This window comes from Lynx canadensis, chromosome E2 (genome assembly GCF_007474595.2).
Source record: "Lynx canadensis isolate LIC74 chromosome E2, mLynCan4.pri.v2, whole genome shotgun sequence".
Taxonomy (NCBI): domain Eukaryota; kingdom Metazoa; phylum Chordata; class Mammalia; order Carnivora; family Felidae; genus Lynx; species Lynx canadensis.
In genome coordinates this window covers 4,706,651-4,721,477 of record NC_044317.1, presented here as the reverse complement: position 1 = coordinate 4,721,477, position 14,827 = coordinate 4,706,651, and the positions used below count along the sequence as shown (strand labels likewise).

Here is a 14,827-nt window from a genome sequence, read left to right as displayed (position 1 = left end):
GCCTTGCCGAGGACCGGGCGGAATTCCAAAGCGCCGGGCGGTTGGCTGGGGAGGGTGGGGTCTCGGCCGAGGAGGCGGGAGAGTCGCACAGGGTTTCAGGGACCAGCGTCCCCAACACAGTGCCATTTTGATCCTTACCATCCTTGAGTGACCTGGCTCAGCCAGAACCTCAGTTGTGCCGTAAAGGCTTCTCAGCCGGATCTGGAAGCCTTGGGGAAGGTCTTTGCCGCAGACTCTTGACAAAAGGGGAGAGCCGCACCACCGCGAAGTCTGTGGAAGCCCTCTTCCTTCTTTTTCCCTCGAGTTGAGTTCTTCTCCTCGTGGCCTCTGAATCTTCGTCTCTGGGTGCCCCCCAGGCTCCCTGCTGACCCGAGGGGAGGGGAGGACCCGGGAGGAGGCTTCTGAGACTGAGTCTCGGGCTGCTTTTTGGGAGGAGCCAGTTGGACCTCTCCAGCTGGTCGCTTTTGAGTCTTCCTTCATTTCTCTGCGTAGCATCCTGAAGGCCCGCGAGGCCAAGGAAGCCTCCCGCGAGGAAGGAGGGGGTAGGGTCCCTTACTCTTCTCCCCACATACTTCACCCCCGTCAACAAGAACACCACCACCAACGACCACCCTTAGCACGACCTCCCCCTCCCCATCATCGTCTTCCCCATCTCTCCCAGTATCAGCATCGCTGCCGTCACCTTCCTCCCCCTCCCCCTCCTCCTCCTCCTCCCCCTCCCTCTCCCCCTCCCCCCCTCCTTCCCCTCCCCTCCACGATCGTCGGTATTAACATCATCTTTATCCCAGCAGCTGCCGCTCGTTGAGTATTTGCTATGTTACAGGGCCTGTGCCGGGCGTTTTATACGCATTCTGTCATCCAGTCCTCCATGGGACCTTGTAGGATAGGTACTAAAGTGACTCCAACCGTGGTCGTAGAGGTGGAGGCGCTGGGGTCCCCATTTCCTTCTGCGAGACAGAGACACCAGCCCCAGGTGCCCCCCCCCCCCGTCCCGCTCTGTGCCAGACCCCACACCCAAGTTCCCTCCCTGACCCCTTTGCCACGTGTGCCCCTTTCTTTCCCGCCACAGGTGTACGAGGGCGGGAGCAACGTGGACCAGTTTGTGACCCGCTTTCTCCTGAAGGAGACGGCCAATCAGATCCAGTCGCTGCTGAGCTCCGTGGAGAGTGCGGTGGAGGCCATTGAAGAACAGACGAGCCAGATCCGGTGCGTCCCTGGGACCTCGCAGGGTCACGTGGGCATGTGTCTCACACGCACACGCGGCCACCTGCTGCTTGCCGGGGCCGGTCGTGTGCCTGGGGACTGAGTGACCTTGGGCCGGGCGCCGCGCTTGTCTGACAAGTGGGGACGATCCCGTGCCTGAGTCTTCAGTGCCCGTGAGGACTGAACGAGACCGCGTGCGCGTAGAAGAATGCCAGGTGTGCGTGGGGTGCGTGCGTCCGGAGCGCCGGGGAGAAGGCCCTGAGGTCCCAACTCAGGCAGAGCGCCGTGTCGGGAAGGGAAAGCCTGGTGTCCAGAGAGGAGGAGTCCTTCCTGCCAGCCGGCAGTGCCAGGCCCTGGGCTCACCAGCCCTCACGTTTGCCGTCCCAAGTTCAGACCAGGTCTCCTTCGCCCTTTCTTTCCAGAGCAGCCGATGCGTCTGGTGCAGAGGGGCCATAAAGAAATCCGGGTAGACAAGAAAAACAGCCAGCTGTCTACACTGCTGGGCCTCGGATGGCTGTGCCCGGCCGTGCATTCACAGCCAGAGGCTCGGCCCGGCCAGGATATGGGTTGCTGTCCCGTGCGGGGGTGGGGGGTTGAGCATGTGAATGTCGGCCGGCGGGGGCTGGTCCCAACCGGATACGGTCGCGAAGGCTGCTGGGTGACACTGTTCCCAAAATTTGTTTATTCTGAGCCCCTGTGGGCAGATCACCTGGGAAAGGTAAAATGCAGATCCCGGGCCCCGGGCCGCGCCTGCCGGATTGGAATTCCTGGGCGCTGAGCCCGGAACTCTGCGTCCGCGATTCTGAGCGTCCCCGGTGGTGACGGCCACAGCTCTGGAAGCTGACACTTCGCTTTCCTTCATTTTGGGGGTCACTCTCTCGGTGAAAAACGTGGTGTTTTCTCCTGCTGTAGATCAGGCTGCCGCCCAATGGTAGCTGATTTCCTGCCCAGCGCCAGCTCCGTGGCGTGTCGGCGGTTACACCTGCCCGCCCCTGTGCTGGGACCTTCCTGTGGGACTTTGGTGGGGGGAAGGGTCAGTTCACAAAGGGGAGGCACCTCCCAACACACGCTCCGACCTCAAACTGCCCCAAATCTCAGCTCTTTAGGCTCCGGGCTGCAAAGTCCCCTTAGGCCACCCTATCCAGGCGCCAGCCACTGGTTCAAAGACTCGCTGCCCCTGGGGGACTCCCGCCGCAGTTTGCCGCTGGTTTGTGGAGCCTCAAAGACTCCGTGGCCTCCCCCGTCCCCCGGAAGTCTGGGGTGGCCCCCCCCCCGGCCAGGGGAGAGGCAGGCACCAAGGTGCAGAAGGGGGGCTGGGCACAGGGCGCGTTTGCTGTGTGTGTCTGGGTGTATCTGGATTTCTGTGGTGAGTTTTCCAGCATCTCTGGGCACGCGGGTGTCCGGGAATTCACCGAGCGTCGATTGAGCCCCTACTGTCGTGCCAGGCACGTGCTGGGTGAGCCGCGTGTGCCTGGCAGGGCGTGCCAGGGCCGTGCACCTGTGTGCACCCCGGTGTGCCTGGGGGCAGCAGACAGGGGACAGGGGACGGGGCCTGGCCCCTCTCTCTAAGGCCCGGCTGAGGTCAGGATCATGGATGTTTCTGTCCTGTTCCATGGTCTCTCTGGACCGTGTCTTAGGGCTCCCTCTTGCAGAGAGGCAGGCTGTTTCGCGGGCACAGACCCGGGCTCCCCGCCGCACAGGGAGGGGGAGGGGTGCTGCGAGTTAGGCAGTGGGGTGGGGGCCTGGCTCAAATTCACCCCGGCCCCGGAACTGACGCTCCCGGGGACGGGGCTGGGCCGTGTGGTCCTAGAATGCAGTGAAGTTCGATCCTGACTGCCCTGCCAGCTGCTGGGTGGTCTTGGTGAAGTCACCTGCCTTCGGGCTTCAACGACTCAGCCGCGACACAGAGGCCATTACGCCCGCCTGGCAGGAACAGGGCCAGACCGGGTCAAGTGCACTGTGTTTGGGCTCACGGCCGCTGCCTAACGTTTGCCAAAGCTGCTGAGAGCGGACGGGGCCCTGCGGCCTCCCTCACAGCGTGTGTTTCCTCCGCTCACACTGCAGACAGAACCACAGCAAACCCAGCCACGGCGCAGCGGAGACCTGGTGTGCCGGCCCCCCTCCCCCCCAGGCCCCCAACCACAAGCTGGGGGCCGCGGAACAAGGGAAGAGTCTTCCGCCTGGTGAGAGAGTGTGGCGGCCTGGGGTGGGGAGCACGGGGTGGGGGGGGGGGGCTGGCGGTCCTCGGGGAATTCTGACAGCGGCCCGGATGCAGCCTGGGCCTCCAAGCGGGACTGGGACAGCGTGGGGGAGGGGGCTGCCCTCCCCTCCCCCCATGAGCATCTCTGATCCTTTCTCCTAGTCACCGCGGACCCCAAGGAGGAGGGGCTGGAAGCTCAGATCAGCCGCTTGGCAGAGCTGATAGGGCGGCTGGAGAACAAGGTAAGCCTGCGGAGCCACGCCCCCCTCCGCTGCCCCCAGCAGGTGCAGGGTCGCCCGGAGTCCGGGCAGGAGCCTGGGAGCCTGGCCACCAGGACTAGGGGGAAGATGTCCCTCGTACCTGTCCAGGAGAGGTGCCCCGGGCAAGGGGCAGCCAGGAGGGGCGTCTCAAGGAACACAGAGTCAGCAGGGGCGTGTGCGGGGAGGGGACAGGGTTCCCTGCACCTCTGCTCTCAGGCCGGCCTGGGGATGCCAGGAGGCAGCAGGGTGGTGCGTGAGGGCCGGGGCGTCCCCGCGGCGTCCCAGGAGAGCTTAGAGTCCTCTAGAATGAGGAGGCTCTCATAGATCTCTCAAACACGAGTCCTGTCTTCAGAGGGTGTTTCACGACTCGGCGGGTCCCCACGGTATGACCGCATTTGTCTCCCGGGGCCGGGGTCGCCGTGACCACGTAGCACAGGCAGGGCTCAAACCGGGGCCGTTTCTTCCGTCACGTTAGAGCCCAGAAGTCCGAGCTCAGGCTGGGGGTAGGGCTGCCTTCTCCTGGGCATGAGGACAGTCACTTCCTCCCTGTGTCCTCACGCATCCTCCCTCAGTGCGCGGCTCTGTCCTCAACTCCAAGGACACCGTCAAGGTCACGTTGGATTAGGGCCCACCCATGTGACCTCATCTTAATTATCTCTTCAAAGGCCTTATTTCCAGGCAGTCACATTCCTAGGTGCTGGGGGGAGGGGAGGGGGGGGAGATGGGCCTGGAACTTACGATTTGGGAGAGGATACAGTTCAGCCCAAACAATGACCATGTGTGTCGGAAGAAAGAGAACAGGTTGCCTTAAGGTTTACCAAAGGGCTCAGGTATCAGATTGCGCATATTTAAATCCTGGTTATACCATTTAGCAGCTTTGTGACCTTGGGCCAGTGACTTGCCCTCTCTGAGCCTCAGATTCCTGCTCTAACCGCAGAGAAAATGTTCAGACTAGCGCTCGTCATGGGGTTGTTGTAAGGATTAAAGAAAATGTCTTTTTTTTTTTTTAAATATTTTATTTTTGAGAGAGAGTGGGGGAGGGGCAGAGAGGGAGACATAGCACCTGAAGCAGCCTCCAGGCTCTGCACTGTCAGCACCGAGCGCAACCCGGGGCTCGAACCCCTGAACCGGGGGATCACGACCTGACCCGAAGTCGGACGTTTAACCGACTGAGCCACCCGGGCGTCCCAAGAAAATGAAGCCTTAATGGCTCAGCCCGGAGCCTGCTCCGTCGTGAGCATTACAATGTTAGCAGTTGTTAGGCGTTGTCACCCATACTCTGACGCCAAACCTGTGCACACGCACGGGACCAGCACCCCTACATCAACCAAGCCGGCGGGCATCTCCGGACCGTACGGTTGAGCGAGTTTACATTTCTCCCGCTTTTCTGAATTTTTTTGACATCTTTTGCACAAGGGCAAAAAAGCAGTTTGATGGGCTTGGGGTTTCTCAGGGCTTCATGGGGGCGGGGTGGGGGGCTCCCCCCACGCAGAGGGGGGCTGAGGCCAGACTTGGAGAGGGGGGTGGGGGGGGAGGTGGGCTGAGGCCGAGGTGGGATCCCCCCTCCCGTGAAGCCAGCAGCTGAGTGGGAGCGGTGGGAAAGGCTCCGCGGGACCCCGAGGCCGGGTTGTCATAACAACTCCCAGCGCCTCCAGAGGGAGGTTCTTTGAAGCTTATTTTTAGCCTCCGGTCGTCTTAACAACCAGCTGGCTGGAGACCGCGGAGCACCTGGGTGTCCTGGAGACGGGGCGGGGCCCCGCTTGCTGGCCTCTGATTGGTCCGGGCCGCCCGCGGGGGCCAATCCGGGGCCGGCAGGGGGCTCCGCCCTCTTCGTGCCAACCTGGGCCTGGCGCTGCCTGGGTGGGGCTGATGGGGTGCCGGGCGCTCGCCCGAGTTGCAGAAAAATCACGGTTTTGTGGGTCCGGGGGAGAGAGCCCTGGCTTCAAACCCCGGCTCCAAAGCTTTGGAGCCCGGGGCCGTGCGCTGCGAAACTGCCGGGTGCCCATCGGGTGCTGTGTTCTGGACTCCGCCGTGTGTCGGTGACAGCGCGCCCGGGGTTCCTGCTTTCCTGGAGCTGACGGTGGGGCCGCGCCCACCTCCGGGAGTCGGGAAAGTTAGACAAGATGTATTCGTGAAGCATGTAGCTCGAGGCCTGCCGGAGGCCAGTGTTAGCACAACCACCCCATTCAGACCATGATCAGGTTCACGGGGCACCGGGGGTCTTGACGTGGGGTGATTGGCCGGCCGACGGGGGATCTCAGGGCTGCTGGCAGCGGCATCCTGGGTTCAGAACTGTCCTGTCCCAAGACTACCCCGCCCCTGGCCGAATGCCCTCTGCCTAGGTCTGGTTGGCTTCTGCGCTTCTCAGATGCCAAGGCCGGAAGGGATCTGTGCCACTTCCTCTGGTCCGTCTCCCAGCCGGGCCTCCCAGCCTCCTTCAGAGCCAGCCCTGTGTCTGGAGGGTAGGCGGCCCAGCGAGGCCTGGCCCCGGGGGACTCCAGAGCCCCTGGAACCTTGGGGTAGAGAGGCTGGAGCTCTCTGCTGGCTCTGGACTCTCCGGTTTCATTGTGGTAGTGCTGGAGGCCTCCCTGGGGGAGGGGGCCTTTGTCTCCGACACGTCTTTGTGCTTTGTCGTTTCAGACCCTTTGGTTTGACCTTCAGCAGCGCCTCTCAGATGAAGAAGGCACCAACATGGTGAGGCCTGCTCCCTTCCTGCCCCTCTCCTGTGGCCCCATCCCTGCCGGAGCCAGGACTGAGTTCCAGGTCCTTGACACCCCCTGGTGTCGCCCCCTGGGACCACCACGAGGGGAGATGCGGCCCTAGGCTCTGGCTGCCTCTCCAGCGAGGGGTGTTCTCTGATCAACAACAGTTTGGCCCCGGGGCGAAGTGGTCAGGACAGTGACCCCACACACGGACCCGACCAGAAGCGAATCTTGCTGGGTCCTGATTTTGTGGTGTCTCGGACCAGAGTGCCGTGCGGGCAGCTCCCGGCGGCCGCAGAGCCCCTCTGTGCACACGTCCTGCTTGGGCGTGGCTGTCTGCTTTTAGCCATTCGGTCCTCGTTCTTTTTCGCCACTCTTGGCGTAAGAATGAGCCCTCGCGTGAGTGAGGAGGGGTTTTGGGTTCTCTTTTGGCCGAATTGTCCTGTCTTCTCTGAAGGAAGGTCTGGGGAGGACGGGTCTCGGGCAGGGAGAGCGGGGGTGGCCGGGCGCTCACTCCCCTGTGTCCCCACAGCACCTGCAGCTGGTCCGGCAGGAGATGGCCGTGTGCCCCGAGCAGCTGAGTGAGTTCGTGGACTCCCTGCGCCAGTACCTGCGGGGGACCGCGGGGGCCAGGACCTGCTTCCAGTGAGTGACCTGCTTGATCCAGGTGGGGGGCCGTACGTGCATGAGGCCGGGCGAGGAGCGGCCGCAGAACCGGGGGGAGGGTGGTCTGCGGGGGGCATCGGCTGGAGCCGAGACCTGGGGACATAGCAAGCGCCTCGAGCGGCCCGGTTGTGACGACAGGAAAGGACTGGGGGCTGGTAGGGACCGTGTCGGAGATGCTCGAGCCGAAGGCAGAGCCGGTCAGGTCTCCTTTGTGTGAAGGAGGGGTGAGTGGGGACAGGTGCGGCCAGGAGAGGCCCCGCGGTCCGGGCGGGTCTTTGAGTGACCTGGGCTCTGGAGCTGGGCTGACGGGACCAGCTGGTTAGTGGCTGGGATGGGGGCCGGGTGGGGAGAGGCCGTAAGGCCGAACCGACAGGATTGTGCTGAGGGCCAAGCGGGAAGGTCAGGAGGCGGCCAGCAGTGTTGGTGGGGGCGTCGTGCAGGTGGGTGATCGCGAGCTCATGGTGGGGGGAGAACGTGGGAGTGGGGGGGGAGCAGGACGCCGAGGGGCTTGTCGCCTGTGGGATGACTGTCGTCCCTGCACCCCGTGCCTGCCCGCCCACGGGTGCGCCCCAACGCGTGCCGTGTGCTGTCGGCCAGGCAAATGCGGTCCCCACGGTTGCTTTCATCCTCCAGTAACCAAATGCAGATAGTCCCCATTGCCCCCGTGACCGTCGTCAAGCGGCGCAAAGGGCCCCGGCTCCAGGTGTGGTCGGAGGCTGGAGCTAGTGAACTAATGATGCCATTAGCAGTCCTGCTTCCCGGCTCCTGTCCGGTGAAACATGGAATTACCTGGAATTACACGGCGATCGGCACCCGCGCGAGAGAGCTCTCCTCCTGGAGGCTCGGGCTGTGTTCTGAGTGGGGGTGGGTCAGGCCAGGGTTAGAGAGGAAGGAACCCAACACCCCAGGCCAGCCGCCTTCTCACTGGGGGTGTCCCTTCCCTCCTCTTCCAGGCCTGGGAGGGGCCTGGCGGCACACAGGTCATGGTCACGCAGGAAGGGACGGGTGCCTGGCCTTCTCCGCCCCATTGCTCGGTCAATTTCAAGTCACAGGACAGTTTTAAGGATTAAATGAAACAATTACAGAGAAGGCAGGAGGAGGAAGATGTGTTTATTTTGAAAGGTGGGGTTTTTAAATGGCAGTAAAGTAAGGCCTTTTCAAGTGTCGTTTCGTGGCGATTCGTTCAGTGAGTATTTCCTGGCCACCTTCCGGGACCGGGCCTGGCACCAGGTGGCGGGGATCCTCACTGAACACACCGGAGGGCCAGTGCTGGGGGCCCCTCCCACCTCTGCCAGGCTCTTGGGGGGCAGCCCTCCAGCTGGAGCCTCTCTCTCCCCAGCATCGCGGCAGTGAGGCTGGCCGATGGCCTCACCTTCGTGGTCTATGAGTTCTGGGAGACAGAGGAGGAGTGGAGGAGGTGAGTGGTCTGCCCCAGCCTCCTTGGGGGGGAGGGAGAGCAGGGCACCGAGGGTCCCTGGCTCCTCGGGCCTCCAGCTGCAGAGTGCTGGCCTCACGGGGCCCACAGGGGCCCTGAACGCCTCTATCTCCAGCTGGAGGGACCCCCTTACCCCCAGCTGGGCTCTGAACCCGGGGTCCTGGCCCACCCTGGTGGCCGAGGCTGCTCGCGTTTGCTACCTGCTGCCCCCGTTGCTAAAACTCCAGAAAGGACCTGGCTGTCCTCCCCACCAACCGACCACTGGCTGTTCCGAGGCCAGGGCTGAAAGCGCCGAGCGGGGCTGCCTGGGCAGGGGAAGCCCCCCCCCCCCCCCCCCGTCTCTGGCAGGGCCCCCTGGCGAGCTCCCGGGCTGGAGGCTCCAACCCCCAATCCCCCGACTCACAGGCACCTGCAGAGCCCCGTGTGCAAGGCCTTCCGGCACGTCAAGGTGGACACGCTGAGTCAGCCTGAGGCCTTCTCCCGGATCTTGGTGCCAGGTACAGGGAAGCTGGGTGTGCAGGGGGTCCTAGAGAGGAGGGAGACCCAGGGGAGAGTGTTAGGCCAGCCCTTGAACACGAAGGGCAGGGCTACGATCTCCATGAGCGGGAGAGTCGGCTGCAGGGAGAGGGCAGAGCGTCAGGGTGGCTCTAGGTGCCCCCCCATACCCCTACTCCCTCCCCCCAGACATTACTTCCCCCCCCCCCTTGGAATTGGCTCCCAGGGCCCCCAGCGAGCACCTCCCCACAGGCTGGACATGTGCTTCCCACCCTGGCCGTGGTCCCCTTGGGGAAGGAGGCCACCTGCTCTGCCTCACGTGTCTTCCCCCCCCCCCCCCTTCCCAGCTGCCTGGTGCACCTTGGGCCGTGACTGACCACCTCCCGGAGGCCTTCGGATGAACCTGCCACCCTGCCCCCCGTTTTCTAGAAACTTTGGTACACATACCGTCTTTTCACTGTACTTCCAGACAAGAATGTAGTTCCCTGCTGTGTGAAGTGAAGGAGAACCCCCTGCCGTCCCCCCAGACCCCCCCCCCCCACCCCCATCGGCAGAGCAGCCTCGGAGCTGTCGGACCCCTGCTGGAGCCAGAGGGCAGCAGAGAGAGGGAGGCCTCCTGGAACCCCCACCCCAGTGGCCGCGCATGACCCTCCCCTCCGCTGGCCACTGCCTTAGCGTCCTGGTAGGAGCCGAGACCTTGTAGTGCCCAACCTAGGCCTGTGCCCGGGCCGCACAGGACAGTAGAGCCCACGTAGCCCGTGCCGTGCTCGGCCGTCAGGCCCAATAAACTCTGGTCGGGAACGGCCGCGTGCTGTGTTTTCCTTCCGCGGGCTCTAGTGACGGCAGCTAGAGGAGTGAAGCTGTCACGGGGTCTGGGGCCCCTTTTTAGCCATGAAATCTTGACCACATCACACCCTGTCTCCTTATCTGTAAGACGGTACGCGTTTTGACAAGTCGGTGCCTGTTACAAAGTTCCCGGAGGCCCCGAGGATCACCCTCTGGCTCGGTAATGCGTGAGGACTCCCAGAACCCAGCAACAAAAGGGTACAGACTAAAATCAGCCAAGGAAAGACGTGCCGGGGTCCACGAGGGGCCAGGCGCAGAGCTTACAGCTGTCCCCTCCTGTCCCAACACCGACGTGCAACGACGTGCATAGAGTATTACCAGGCAAGGAGCCGACCCGAACCTCAGGGATCGGTTTCCACTGGAGGCCAGTCCTCCGGCCCCTCCGGAGGTCAAGCCGATACCTCTGGGCTGAGGCCCCCGCTCAACAAAGACGTTTGGGGTCGGGACGTTCCAAGGTCCTAGAGGTCACGTCCCAGGAGCCAAGGGCAAAGGCCAGACGGCTCCGGGCACAGTCTTGGCACACCCATCAACGAGCTATTCAACCACACAGGAGACCGAGACCCTAGACTTACCCCTCACGTCAAGTCCTGTTCTACTATCTCTAACTTCCCCTCTTCTGTCCCGTCTTGGTTAGCAGCAAAGGTGTCCTACACAAAAGGCGCAAAGGGCGAGGAAAGCGAGAACCACGGATCCCCCTCCCAAGGCAGGAGGGAGGGCAGAGACAGAGGGAGGCCAGAAACCAGGGCAGGTGGGAACCCCGGGGCCAAGGATGTGCCTGGAACAGGCAGCCTGTGACAGGGGGAGGGACCAAAGCGGTCACTGCTGGGAAGGTCCTCTGCCCAGGCCATCCCGCCGGCTCGGGCTCCCGCCTGCCGCCTCCTGGCCGGGCTCGTAGGAAGCAGAAACAGCAGACTTGAGTCCTAGCGGCGCAGGTCCGAGCTGCAGGTGCTCGCAGCCAGCCTCTCAGAGCCCCTCGTTTCTCGTCTGGAAAGTGGGGGGGAAGACCCTTCTTTGAAGACTGCCCGGCCCCCAAGAATGGTGCGTCACTGGGTCCCACCGGCAGCTTCGGGAAGCGCCCCCGAAGCAGGGGCTGCTCTGAGGAGCTCAGCTGTTTTAAAAATATTCTCAGAGGGGCGCCTGGGGGGGCTCAGGCGGTTAAGCGTCCGACTGCGGCTCAGGTCATGATCTCACAGTTTGGGGGATCGAGCCCCGCGTCGGGCTCCATGCCGTCCGTTCGGAGCCTGGAGCCTGCTTCCGATTCTGTGGCTCCCTCTCTCTGCCCCTCTCCCACTCGTGCTCACCCTGTCGAAAACATTTAAAAAAATATTCTCAGAGGGCTGAGGCTCTCTGGGGTGCAGCCGAGGATCCCCGGGAGCTGGGCGGGTTACACTGTGCTACCCATGATGCCCGCTGGCCCTAGCTCTTGGCTCATCTCTGCTGACGGCAGCCCACGAGCTCTCGGAGCCTCCCTGGATGCTGAGGGGGTGGGAGCAGGCTCCGAGGAGGACAGATTTCCACCCTAAAAGGCATCAGAGCTCCCACAACTTACACGTCACCTCCAGGCACGCAGGCTGCCTGTGCCACCCTGGGAGCCGCAGGTTCCCGGGGAGGACACAGAGAGGCCAAGCAACTCACCAGAGGTCGCACAGCAAGCAAATGCCGCCACCTGGTTCCAGACCCAGCGCTGCCGGCCCCCATCCCGTGCCCGAACTCCGGTGCCACACGGCCCAGACAGCTGGGGAGGAACGGCCCCGGGTCGGCCCCGCAAGACCTCAGTCAGGTTCCTCGCGTAACGACCGTTACTGTAGGGCCCGGCCGTTCCGTTCCCAGGCACACGCTGTGCCCCAAAACACAGCAGAGATGCACTTAAGCAAATACTTGTGCCCGAATGTTCACAGTGGCTTATTCACAGCGGCCCAGAAGGCGGAAACGACACCCTTTGATAACGGATCAAACAAAACGAGGTCCGGCCGCACAACGGAGTATTATCCAGGCACAAAAAAAAGACGGAAACACCGACCCGTGCCAAACACGACTGGCCCTTGCAAACGGGACGCCGCGTGAAGGAAGCAAGTCACAAAGTGACACAGCGCGTGATCCCACTCACATGACAAGATGCCTGCGACGGTTAAGTCAATAGAGATGGAAAGCATATGAGCGGCTCTCAGGGGCTGGGGGAGAGGGAGGAGGGAGCGACTGCTGAGGGGGGTGGGCTTTCGTTTTGGGGAGACGAGGGTCATTTGGAACGAACGGTGGTTACACAACACCGATCGACCCTGAATCGCACCCGTGAAGATGGTTAATTTCATGTTATATAAATTTCACCTCAATTAACCGCACCCCCCCCAAAAAACCCCAATCAACTCACCTGCCCAAATGGAGACCTTCACCACCTGCATTCGATGGCCGACGACATTCTTGCTGTGCCCAGTTCAAATCCCGAACCTCCCGCCGGAGGCGTGCGGGGGCGGTCCTGTGGGGAAGGGGGGCAGGTCCTCAGGGGACCGGCGGCACCCAGGGCTGGTGTCCCTGCCCGACTGCCTGGGGGCACCTGACCCAGCGGCAAGGTGCTCCCCCCGCGCCCCTCAGGGCAGAGAGCCAATCACTGTACCCCCGAAACAGCACTCGGTCTCGGCCGCAGCTAGTATTAGACAAGAGGGTCTCCATGCTCACGCGTAGGTGTCACCGCGGCCCGGGACCGGTGACAGGCCAGGCTCGGTGCCGCCAGCTCTTCGAGTCCATTGCCACTCACCCTCACGGCCATCCCGGGGCAGGGGGAGGGGCTGTCCTTGGCTTTGTTTTGGAGGAGAGCCAGAGGATGGAAACTGAGGCCCAGGAGGCGGAAGGAAGGAGTGGGTGCTGACCCACCGGAGGGAGGACGCCGAGGCTGAACAAGGCACCAAGGCGGTTTTCCTGGGTTAGCAACCTGAGCACAAGGGCCGGCCAAGGTCGCACAGCTGGTAGGTGGCAGGCTGCAGACCCGGAGCGCATGCCCAAAGCCCTCCGTGACACCACGGTCCCCTGGGTCCGGGACACCCCTTCAGCCCTTCCTCCCCGCTGCGGTCAGAAACCTGAGGGAGTCCCTTAGTGTCAGAGGACAGCCCCAGGCCAGCTCGTACCTCCATCGGGGGGGACATCAGAGGGTGACGGCCCAGCCGGCATTTCTCTGACAGCGTCGTGTCCTTGCATGGTGATGGTTGAGGTGACAGTCCTATGAGGATCACATCTGTACCAGACACAGGTTGAGATGAAAATTATCGTCCCCAGTGGTGTTTTGCATCACCCCTTGAAGAGCCCCAGTCTCTTCTCTCTCGGCACTGTCAGTCCACTTCCTCCCTGTTACCCTTTCCTGCTTCTGGATGAGCCCGAGGATCCTATTTCCCTTTTCCCTTGGCTGCTAGGAAGCTCACTATTCGCCTAGTCTCAACCTAGGTTTTCTGGAAATAAAACTACCGTTGCTCAGGTCTCCCCACATGGCTGCCGTAGATACGTTATCGCCTTCTCTTTTCACAGAGAGCCCACTTGGCATCATGCCAGATGCCCACATGTGGTTCATAAACTCCCTGAATCTTGACATCGCAAATGGCAGAGCCAGCGCTCAAAGCCAGTAGTCTGAGTCCAAAGCCAGTTCACGCGATGCCCCCCTTTTATGGTCCTACCCTCACCCGACCACACTTCGTTCTTCTCAAAGACTCCGTGAATGGCCCCGCCACGGCCCCAGCCTTCCCGGCCACCGCCGCAGCACTTTGGGGAAGCATCTAGGGGACCACCGATCGACGACTCCATTCTCACCGCTGGCTGTGGGGCCCTTCTGCCGCAGCACCTTGTCCTGGTTCTGAGGCCCTTGTCCAGGGGGGTTCTGTGGCCACCGGACCCACGGTGTGTGGCAGGGTGTGTAGCTGGTCGGAAGGCCCGTGTAGGAGACGCTGGTGCCCCAATTACTGGGTCAGAGTCTACACGTGCAACCAGGGCGGAGGAGGCAGCAGGTGCATCCTCGTCCTGGGGCTGGGTGGATGGGGTCACACCCCCTTGGCCACTCGGGAGTGTGCACTAGAAAGAAAGTGGACGGTGGAACGTGACACCCCCCCCCCCCCCGGTTGGTCCCGACCCCAGCTCTGTAGCTCACAGGACAAGCAGCCTGGACTTTTCCAAGTCTCAGCTGCCTCCCCCTGTAAAATGGATGAATTTGAAAACATTACGCGACCTCAAAGGATCTAGACACGGAGGCCGCGTATCGAACGAGTCCATTCGTACAGAACGTCCAGAAGGAACAGATCTGCAGAGACAGCAGATTCGCGGTTCCCGGGGCTGGGGAGTGACTGCTAATGAGTGCGGGTGTCCCTGGGGTGACAAAAACGTCCAGCTGGTGACGGCTGGACAACGTTGTGCCTCGGCTAACACCCACTGAATCGTACACTTTGCAAGGGTGAACTTGACGGCAGGTGAGTTAGAGCTGAAAGCAAATCATGCAGGCGGACAGGCTGGAAAAAAAACACAAAAAGGGTCCTGGCACCACTGGCCAGGGACACGTCACACGACACAGCAGAGCCCGGCCCACTGCCTACCCTGAGGGAGAGGTCCTCAAACGTCGGCCCCTCCTGGATCTGGCCACAGCCAACCGCCGGCTTCCGGCAGACGTCCCAAGGCAGAGGGAGAGCGGCCCGAACGCAGCGACCTCCAGGACACCCCAGGCCCCGTAGAGGGTCAGTGCTGGCAAGCACAGCGACCCAGGAGCAGCTGGGCCGCAAGCTGCCTCTCCCCCCACCCCCGTTCCCCCGACCCTGACCCTGGGGCAGACCTCTGGGCCCCTCGCCCTCAGCCGCAGGCGTGACACCCGGAATTGGGGGGGGCGGACCGGGAGGGAACCGCACACAGCTCACTGGGTTTCCAGGCTCTTCGGGTCCAGCCAGAGGGAAAGGGACAATCCCTGGGACCCTCCCAACGGAGTGCGGGCCAAAGCAGGGCTCCCTGGGCCTCAGCCCCTACTTCTGTATATTAGGTTGAAGTCCCCACTCCTAGA

At 62.6% G+C, this 14,827-nt stretch overlaps 1 protein-coding gene and 2 long non-coding RNA genes across 8 annotated transcripts in view; 1 reads left to right on the top strand and 2 right to left on the bottom strand.

The window, feature by feature from the left end:
• NECAB2 (N-terminal EF-hand calcium binding protein 2) overlaps positions 1-9,758 on the top strand; it is a 28,523-nt gene extending 18,765 nt beyond the window's left edge. The window contains exons 6-13 of the mRNA XM_030297441.1: positions 1,070-1,206; positions 3,268-3,386; positions 3,566-3,645; positions 6,304-6,357; positions 6,898-7,010; positions 8,371-8,448; positions 8,872-8,963; positions 9,309-9,758. Of these exons, the coding sequence (XP_030153301.1) occupies positions 1,070-1,206; positions 3,268-3,386; positions 3,566-3,645; positions 6,304-6,357; positions 6,898-7,010; positions 8,371-8,448; positions 8,872-8,963; positions 9,309-9,337 (702 nt within the window). The 3' untranslated portion in view covers positions 9,338-9,758. The remainder of the gene's footprint in view (positions 1-1,069; positions 1,207-3,267; positions 3,387-3,565; positions 3,646-6,303; positions 6,358-6,897; positions 7,011-8,370; positions 8,449-8,871; positions 8,964-9,308) is intronic.
• Positions 8,128-9,109, bottom strand: LOC116737799. Its single transcript, XR_004342994.1, has 2 exons — positions 8,870-9,109; positions 8,128-8,421 (listed from the first exon to the last, which is right to left on the bottom strand). It is a non-coding gene; the product is annotated as an uncharacterized LOC116737799 (long non-coding RNA).
• Positions 9,759-11,067: 1,309 nt separating the features above from the next.
• On the bottom strand, positions 11,068-14,799 carry LOC116737796. 6 transcript variants are annotated; one of them, XR_004342984.1, is made up of 5 exons: positions 14,373-14,799; positions 13,600-14,288; positions 12,927-13,033; positions 11,443-12,733; positions 11,068-11,109 (listed from the first exon to the last, which is right to left on the bottom strand). It is a non-coding gene; the product is annotated as an uncharacterized LOC116737796 (long non-coding RNA). The 6 variants fall into 6 exon arrangements; XR_004342987.1 differs by having other exon boundaries at positions 11,074-11,978; positions 12,176-12,733; XR_004342983.1 differs by having other exon boundaries at positions 11,074-12,280; positions 12,560-12,733.
• Positions 14,800-14,827: the final 28 nt, after the last annotated feature.